A 9,386-nucleotide genomic window follows, 5' to 3' on the forward strand; every position below is an offset into this window, starting at 1 on the left:
GTTTGGGGGATGCCCCTCGTTGGGAGGAGGACCAGTCAGGCGTTTGGGGGATGCCCCTCGTTGGGATTAGCATGATGTGGTTTCTCATGAGTGGACTGGGGTCAGGGGTTGTCGGGGGGAAGACCACACAGGGAAGTGTCCCTCTCATCCCATCCGGCCCAGGTGCCTGCCGTCAGCATGACTTGTCCCACTGCTCATGTTGGCCGTGGTCACCTGGCAGAGGTGTGTCTCCCCGGTGTCCCCACCCCATGTGGCTCCTTCCCTTCCCTGCCCTGTCCCCCGGGGAAGGGAGTCGCCACGCCCAGCCCACACCTAAGGAGTGGGGAGGTGCGCTCCGCTCCCCGAGGACGGAGCGGCTGAGCAGACACTGCGGGATTCTCTTCGGAGGAGGAGATAAATACCGTTTCCGCATCAGCGCATGAGTGAATCATTTATGGATGTCCGTATGGACTCGTGGCTATTTATTTTACACTGTGGGCTATGATCCAACAGGACTTCACTCTGTTGCTGGGACTGGTCCAGCTCTGGCCACCAGGAGCCCCTTCAGTGGCCTCTGCGCTGGAGGGGGCACAGCAGGGCTGACTCCTGAGCATGCACACGGTACAGCTGGCTCTGCTGATCAGTGTGTGTTGTCCCCCCCCCCCCAGGCGTGTCCTGGGCTTGGGGTGGGACAGGATGTGCTGTGGGGTTGGCCTTGTGGCCCTGGGCACCCGGACCTGAGTGCGAGGGTCTCCAGTCACCTACCGGGACACCCTGACCAAGGCCCTGGGCCCTTCTCCAAGCTCGTCCCACATCCGTGACGTGGCCTCACAGGGCGGTGGTCTCAGGGAGCCGTCGGAGCACACCTTCCCGTGCTGTGTCCCCGGCCGTGTGGGTGGGCACGACGCAGCGCGGTTGTACACAGTGATGCTGCTCATCAGTGGAAGGTTAGAGTCTCTAGGAACTTGGCAGAAGAGCGTCAGGTGAAGGTCGCCTTGTCCTTTCTGATGAGCTTTGTGCAGCTAAGCTACCAGGCCAGCCACCCCTTGGACCTCATGTGGTCCTGGTGACCTTGGCCACGTCTCGAGGCTGCTGCCACAGATACTCGGAGAGCCCCTGGGCGGCAGCCAGGGTCGGGGTGCTTCCTGCCGGCTCAGCCCTCCCGGATCTTATGGGCCAGCAGGTGCTGCTGGAGAGTGGGCTGGGAATAGCACCGCGGAGCCCACTGGGCCGCCCTGGGTGGGCTTTAGGGCTTCGCCCGCTGGGGCTGTGGATTTGGACAAGAGTCCGTATTGTTTGGGGTTTCTTACACCCACTTGGTTTCCTTGGCCCCTGGGGTTGGGACGTGCCATGTGGGCTCACTCCCATCAGCAGGTGAGTGACAGGGCTGGCCCCACTGCCTGCAGGAGAGCAACAGAGCTGGGAGTTACCGGGGTGCACTGTGCACTCACTTTCTTGGACTGCAGGCCCGCTAATGCAAGTTTGCCAGGAAAGCATTTGCCTGTTTGACGGGGAAACTGAGGCTTCAGGGTACAGTGGTTTTCCCAAGGTTCATCCCCGGTCAGCCAGTGTCCAGAGCCACTCCCTCCAGGGCTTCTGGGGCCGGGGTCACGTCCGCGGTACTTCAGCAAGCAGGCTGTGGGCTCTGAGCCGCACCTCGTTCCTGGCCGGGGGTCTCAGCCCACCACTGACCCTGCTCTGCCTGCAGCCGGAACCAAGTGGGTCTCTGCCTTCCAGGGGCTCTCCACCTGAGAGGCTTGAAGTCACAGCCTGGGCCTGTCTAGACGGAGGTGACAGGACTGAGGGGTTGGCTCTGCTCCCCCAGACAGCCTGCCTTTGTCCACAGGACGGCAGCCTCCCCCTGGAAGCTGCTTACCAGGTCCGAGCCACGCCCTGAGGCTCCGTGCGCGCCCTGGCCACCCCCGTGCTGGGGGCTTTAGGCCACGAGAGCCCGCACCTGGCCCCTGGGCACCGAAGGGACTCCCGGTGCGTCTACACGGGCACTGCTGTCAGAGCTGGAGGGCCGTGGGTGGCCTCAGTGGATTCTACGTTTTTATTTTTATTTTTTTTATCTTTTATTTAATTATTTAAGAGAGGGGAAGAGAGAGGGAATCTCCAGCAGACTTCCTGCCAAGTGCGGAGTCTGACGTGGGGCTCGATCTCAAGACCCCGAGATCATGACCTGAACTGAAATCAAGAGTCAGATGATGCTTAACTGACTGAGCCACCCAGGCGCCCCAATTTTACCTTTTTATAGATGGGGGTGCAGGGGTGTTGGGGTGTGGGGGTTGGATCGGATCCAGGGCTTAGGCTCCCTGACCTGCCGGCACAGTGTCCTGGGCATGCCAGTCAGTTCTGCGAGGGGCCTGCTCTGGGGTGAACATGGAGGGTCAGCAGCGAGAGGAGCGGAGCTGCGGTGGGAACCATCTCGGACGCACAAGACAGGTCTTTCATTCATATTTTAACAGAAACCATGAATAAAGGATGAGGTCTCCTGGTCGGAGGCTAAATTTAGGTGTCGGCCTGGGCTCTGGTTTTCTCGCCCTTCCTGCTGCTGGCCGTGTAGATGCGCGTGCCTCCGGGGGACAGCTCCCCAGGCTACCGCGGGGCCCCACAGGGGAGCCTGTGCTGACTTGCTTCTCTGTCCCTCGCAGGGTGAGCAGCAGGCCCCGGCCCGCCGAGTTGAGCCGCATGAGCGCCGCGCAGAGGCTTGAGCTCCTGTGAGTAGGCCCCGCCACCAAAATGAGACTCCAGTGCGCCCACCTCCTTTCCTCCCACCTCACCCCAGTGCCGTCCGGCCTCTGGCCGAGCGCCTCCGGCCCTGGCCCACTTGGGCACCGCGGACAGCTTGGCCAGTGGCACCTCTCATTGGCATGAAGCAGCCGGTTGGTAGCCGGGCCGGAGAGCCCCTTTGCCCAGGCAGCGAGGGGAGCAGAAGCTGCCGGAACAAGACATGCTGGCTCTTAGGGGATCACCCTGGGAGCCCAGAGCCCGCTGCCCTCCCAGGCATCTTGGGTGTGGACCCCTGGCTTGGGCAGTCGGTCCAGGGGTTCAGTCTCCCTGCCAACAGCCAGGAAAGCTGGGCACTTCGCAGTTTGGCCTTGCCCTCTGTCACACACACACAGGGCAGAGCACCAGCTCGGCTCCACTCTACCGCCCCTGGGCCAGGGCCGCCCCTGCTGCAGCACCTTCCCCAGCACGGTGCCACGGGTGCCACGGCGGCCCTGCCCGCACATGTCCTGGAACCGCCGTCCCGAGCTTTCCTCCCTCAGGGGTGCCTCGCTGAGGCACCTGCAAACGTCCAGCTGGCCCCCGTGCTTCTGGGACGCGCATGAGTGCCGGCTCCCCCGGGGCTGGCTGGGCTTAGACACCCATGTGCAGAGAGTGGCAGCCACCGCTGTGGACTGGGGGCTCAGGTCCTCCCCCGGGAGGAAGCCCTCCAGCTCCCATCAGAGGCAGCCGCTGCCCCCTCTGTCGCCGGGGCACCCCGTTGTGGGCAGGGCCGGTCTCGGCCTGTGGGGCGGCAGCGCTCGGTTTTGGCAGCGCTGGTGGGAGGGCGCCTCTTATGTAAGCCCGCGTGTCTGCCTCCCCACGTGTGTCCGCTTCTTCCTGCTTCGAATAGCAGCTCTGCATCAGAGTTGGGGATGGGGGGCCCAGAGCCCACTTTCTGGGGGAGGGCAGGGGTGCTAGTCCCCCAGACCCACGGGTGCGTCTGGTGGCTGCAGAGCCTGTGTGTGGTCGTGAGGCGGCCCCGGGGCAGCCAGTCCCTTCCTGCCCGAAGTGCCTGTTAGCTCTCCTAGCCCCCTCATCCCCCTTGGGCCTGACCCCGCAAGGCCGCTCCTAAGCCCGCTCCCTGCCCTGCTGCCTTCCTCATCCCTCCCCCATACTGCCACTGCCCCCTGGTGACCCTCAGGCCCCAGGTGCTCTGCTCTGTGTACCCCTGGCCTACCCACTCCAGTGTCTAGCCCTCCCTGAGGTGCCCAGGGATGGGATGGCCGGGCTGGGGCGGTGCTGGTGCTCATCCCCACCCCTCCCTACACAGGGTTGTGGGGTTTGCTGACCTGCGCTGATCTCCTTTCTTTCAGGGACGAAGAAAGGGCTCGGTTTCGGGAGCTGCTGGCCAGTCCAGCCTACAGGGCCAGCCCCTTGCTGGCCATCGGGCAGCAGCTGGCCCGGCAGATGCAGCTGGACGGCGGCAGCCAGCTCTGATCTCTGATGCAGCCTGGAGACGTGCCGTGAGCTCCAAGGATCCACCGCTTGCTGCCCTTGCCCTGAGCCTGGCAGGAGAGCCCACCGTGAGGCGTTGGGATGGGGGCAGTTCCTCTGTGCCCCCGTGGCCCCCTGGGCTTCCTTCCAGACTGCTCTTGGGTTTCTCTGGGCGGGCCACCACGCAGCAGGCTCTGGGGATGCCCAGCTCCTCTGCAGCCCCAAGACGCGGTCATGGTGGGTTCTGTGGGTGCTTGCTGCCCTCCCGGTTCCCAGGGCTCCTGTCTGCCCTTCTTGGGTTATGGTCCCTGTGCTCCTCCCCAGCCCGCTCCCCACCGTGTGTCCCTTTGGCTCCGAGCCCAGGTTGCTCCCCACCTGTCCTTGTGATTGAGGTGAGCCAGGCTGCCGTAGTCCAGCAGTCCGGAGACTGGGAGCAGGCCTGGTCCCGCCCTGGAGCGACACAGATGACCCGGGAGCAGGATGGTGTCTACTGTTAGAAACCTGGGGCTTGGGGGCCAGACTGCAGGAATAGATTTCAACCCTAAGGGCCTGGGCTTGCCTGGGGAGTGGGAGTTGGGAGTGTGTGCTGTGTGGGGACTCACCGCCCATGTCCTGCGGGGTCAGTGGTGGTGGATGTGTGGCCCGGAGGCCTGGGCACCCACGGCAGCAGCTCTGGACCCAGTGAGCGCCCCGTCACTCTTGGGGCCGGGGCCAGGATACCCAGCACCCCTTCACGGGCTGTGGTGTGGGGGTGGGCACCAGCGCGTCCAGGCGCCAGGCACTCTAGGCTTTGTGGCTGAACCGGCGTGAGCTCCAGGTATGTCCCTGACCTCTGGTCCCCTGGCTGGTGTGCTCGCGACTCATGGACACCTGGGCAGCGTCTACCAAGGCTATCCGGGCGTGGGTGGCTGAAGGGATCCGAGCCCATGCCCCGCCCCCATTGGGCATCCTGGGCCCCTTCTCTGCACAAGAGCACATAGTGTGGCCGCCTCCCAGGAATGGGATACAGAAAGGGACAGATGGGACCACCGAGGCTGCAGGTGGGAGCCTGAGTCCCCTGGGCCGGAGGTCAGCACGGCCGTCTCGCCAGGACTGCCAGCCCCTAAGTGACGGTGCACTCTTGTCCTCAGCACAGAAACCAGTTCTCGATAAGGGAGATGAGTTGTTTACAAAGTGGTATTTGTGACAAACTCATTTTTGCAATAAATAAGTGCTGGGAGAAACTGGGGTACAGGCTGCCCGGAAGGTGATGCAGGCCCTTGATGTTCCTCCGTCTTGTTTTTCCGAATGAGTTTGGTGACAGTGAGTGCAAGGCTGGTGCGTGTCATCTGAAGGGAAAATGTACTTCCCGGCCTCCAGCGACTCCAGTGTGACCCCGGCCGGCCAGCTGGGCTCCCCTTGTGTCCCGGCTGCCCGGGAGCGCGTGTGCCGTGGGAGAGGGAGGGGCCGCACGGGGGGGGCGGGCTGCTCTTGAGGGGCTGAGCCACGTGTGCTGCGCCGACCACTGGCCTCAGATCTCACCCCAGGAGGGTCACCAGAGAAGCCTCAGACGCGTGGGGACCTCCGCCCCAGAGCAGAGTGCCGGGCCCCGGTGACAGCTTACAGGAGAGGCCGCCCCCTGGGTGTCTCCTGGCTGCGGCCGGACGCAGCCGGACACCTGCCGCCGAGCGGGCATGTGTGTGGTTTCTGCTGTGTGTGCCGTGGGTGTGGCTGCCGGGGTGGCAGATCTAAGTGGTGAAGTGGAACAGTTCCTGGTGTTGGTGCCTCTTAAACCCTGTGCACTCCTGCTGTCTCTGGCACCTGCCTGCAGGGTCATCTCTGAAGGTCCCCTGCCCCCAGCCGGAAATTTTCAAGACTCCTTTTTAAAAGTACTCCAGCAACCCACATGGATCCTCCTTCCCCATGAAACACCCCTCTCCTCCTCTTCCCTTCTGGAGCCCCTGGTTGGTACGAACGCTGTCCCATTCTTTTGGTGGACGTGTGCATCGGTTATCAGCTGCCATGGTACCCGTGTGACATCCCCCAAACGTGCAGCCACGTGTTCTCCCCACAAGTCTGGGCCAGGCCGGACTCTTGCCTGAGGCACCCACTGAATTTGTTTCTTGGGTAACAGATCAGCAGACAGGGTGATTTCAAACACTGGGAATGCATTCTGTCATGGAGTCTGGTCATGCTGGCCGGCCCACGCCGTCTCCGGAGGCTTCCAGACGGGCAGACAGGGGCAGTCCTGTTTGCCAGCCCCTCTCGTGTCCCCTGGCTGGTGGCTGCATCACTCCTGTTCCTCCCCCTGCCTCCTATGAGTCATTGGGTCAGGGCCCGCTCTCCTGCAGGACGACCTCCCCTTAACTAATTCCATTGCAAAGATCCTATTTCCAGATACAGTTGCATTCTGAGGTTCCACGTAGATGTGCATCTTGGGCGATGCCCTGGGTCTGGGGGGCGGTTGGGGCAGCGGGATTCTCGGAAGCCCCCAGGTGAACCGAAGATGCACATCCAGAGTCGGCTACCACTCACCAAGTGGGGCGGGGAGGAGGTGAACTCGCCTACAGGGCAAAGCGCTGGGTGTTGGGAGGCTTCATGGGGTGGGACGTTGACACGGGCGAAGGACTGGAAGGCATGGGGCAGTCGTGGACAACAGAGCACTGCACTGAGGCTTTGGGTGGTGGGCTGGGGTCCCCTCGTGGTGACGAGGGCCTCCTGGTGCCCCACCCCTTCCTGCGCTCCCCCAGACGGCACCGCAGCCCTTCTTTCTGGCACGTCTGCCCTTGTCCTGCCCAGTGTTAACATGTTCTCCGGGCTGGCTTGCTTCCCCTAGGACGGAAACGATTGAGGGCAGGGTGTGCTTTGCGCTGCTGGGGGGTCAGCAGCCCCACGTGGCAGTGAATGAATGAATGAACCAGAGGCAGGAAGCAGTGGGCTGCGTGGGCCCAGGTGACCAAGCCCAGGGCCCAGGTGGGGTGGCCTCGTGTCTGCACGCGGTGTCCAGTGGGAGAGGGTTCCTGGGGGCGCGGACTCAGGCGCCTGGAGGGGAGGAAGGAGTCGGTATGAACTCACAGCCCTCGGGGTCCGTTCTGGTCCTGGGTGCGCCTGCAGGCCGCGGGTTCTCGAGGCCGGCCGGCAGGGCTGGCCCATGTTTGGGTTATTCTCTCAGGTGTCTGGGTCGTTGGGCTGATGATGGCTGCACCCCGTCTGTATGGAGCTTTGTCGACAGGGGCCTGGCTCTGGTGCCAGGCGGCTGGTGACGCGTGAGCCTCATGCAGCCCCACAGCCTCAGCGTGCCGGCCTTCACGCGGACTCGGGCTCCCTTCCTGCTTCAGAGCTTTGTCCTGGGCAGACGGGCGTCGGTGCCGGGCAGCCTCCGCTGGGTGGTGAGTCCGGCATAGGCAGCCGTGCCTGTCGGTCCCGTGTTGCTTTGAAGTCCGGTGTCGTCCACACTGCTCCTGGAATGCTCTTCGGGCGGCGGTCACACCGGTCCGTGACCGCTGCTTGGGCTGAGATGCTGGAGCCCAGCCCCCGCCTGGCCCCGGTGGGTCCTTGGCCACCACCCCATGACCCGGGCTCCAGGGTGCTGCTATCAGTGCGTGTCTCCAGGATATCGGGAGAGCCAGCCGGCTCCTGGAGATAGCAAGACGCCAGCCTTCCGGGCCTTTCTCTGATGTCCCGTTCCCGGGCCAGCTGGTCCCCTGCTTCTGGACCTGAGACCCTCGGCCTGCGTGGACAACCTCCTTATTTTGAGGTCAAACAGACTCAATAAACTGCATTTTCTTCTAAAGGTGTTAAAATAACACGGGTTACAGTGATAATTACAGACGTGTTCCTGATGTTGGCTTGTGTTTCTTAAGGCTTTGTTAAGATTGGGAAATGTTATTTTTCAGATTCTGGGGAGAAAATCAGTGATTACTCGTGTCTTTGAATTCACACGTCCTCTGGTGCCACAGAGGCTGCAGGGCCGTGGAGTCTGCGGGGCCTCCTGCCAGGCTGAAGCCTTTTCCCTTCCTGTTCTCCTGGGCTCTGCTGGCAGAAGAGGGGGCCTGGGGCTGGGCCTGCTGAGCCCTGGCTAGGACCTTCTCTGCAGCGGGGGAACCCAAGAGCCTGGAGAGGGGAGAGCCCCCCCACCCCCCGGGCTGGGGCTGGAGCTGGGGTATCTGGTGCTTTTCCTGCTGAGGCTGAGGTCCTCAGGAATGCAGAGCTTCCAGGCACCCCGGGACCCCCATGTGTGCCCTTGGCCTCCGCCCTCTGCAGGTTCAGGTCAGTGCCTGAAGCCACAGTACAGGGTTGGGGTGCTCTTCTCCCTGCTTTGGTGCGCAGGGTTCTTGCACAGTGGTAATTATTCCAGCCTCCAGTCTCCTAAGTTGGGAGCAGATTCTAATTACATCACAGTGTGTAATTAGAGAATCTATCCTGGTCAGCCCCCGGGCTCTGGGCGCCTGTGTGAACAGCCTTCCCTCTGCCTCCTGCAGACGCACGCCCCTGGGTCTGATGGACCTGGCCCTGGCTGGCCAACCCACGTCCCCCCACCCGACAGGCTAATGTGCCCCATCCTCTGGCCTGCCACCTGGCAGGGTGCCCCCCCCCCATTCCCAGGCAGCCTTTCTGCCCCAGTCTGCAGCTGGTCCTCACACCACACCCAGCACATCAGGAAAGCTGTTCTGGTGGGGCAGGCAGGCACAGCTGTGTGCAGCCCGTAAACTCAGTGGGCGCCCTGGGCCCCACCAGGAGGTCTCTAGGGGAGGGGACAGTGGCAAGTGTGCGTTAGGAAGATGTCAGCTCCTGCCGGCGGAACTCCCGTCCCAAACTGGTGGTGGAGGCCCCGGGTGGGTGGGTGAGAGGCACACGGGAGGTTGGCTTGGGGCTGACCCAGCATTACTGCAGAGCACCCTGGGGATGCCATCTGGTGGAGGCCTGAGGGGTGCGCTGGTCATCTGCCAGTTCGCTATAGTGCTTGTGACTGAAAACCCAAGTCGTGGGGGCTGATTATGTTGAAGTGGGGTGGGTTGCCCCTCCCAGAATGAGAGCCTGGATGCAGGTTGCTGTCAGCAGCCCGGTCTCATTCCTTCTGTTGCTAAAGCAGCTGCTAGCACCCCAGCCATCACGTCCACATTCCAGGCGGGAAAAGGGGGAGGGCCAAGGGTGGATGGTGGTTTCTGTTGCAGTAGGGCAGGGTGAGGCCTGGGCTTCCTCAGCAGAGCTGTCCACACCAC

At 63.0% G+C, this 9,386-nt stretch overlaps 1 protein-coding gene across 4 annotated transcripts in view; it reads left to right on the forward strand.

Annotated features, from left to right (window-relative positions):
• Positions 1-8,390, forward strand: part of FAM207A (family with sequence similarity 207 member A) — a 38,321-nt gene extending 29,931 nt beyond the window's left edge. For all 4 annotated transcript variants that reach the window (XM_032392620.1, XM_032392619.1, XM_032392616.1 and 1 more), the window contains exons 5-6: positions 2,634-2,699; positions 4,065-8,390. In XM_032392620.1, the coding sequence (XP_032248511.1) occupies positions 2,634-2,699; positions 4,065-4,188 (190 nt within the window). In that variant the 3' untranslated portion in view covers positions 4,189-8,390. The remainder of the gene's footprint in view (positions 1-2,633; positions 2,700-4,064) is intronic.
• The last annotated feature ends 996 nt before the right edge of the window (positions 8,391-9,386 follow it).

Source organism: Phoca vitulina, unplaced genomic scaffold (assembly GCF_004348235.1).
Source record: "Phoca vitulina isolate PV1807 unplaced genomic scaffold, GSC_HSeal_1.0 scaffold68, whole genome shotgun sequence".
In the NCBI taxonomy this organism is placed as follows: Eukaryota; Metazoa; Chordata; class Mammalia; order Carnivora; family Phocidae; genus Phoca; species Phoca vitulina.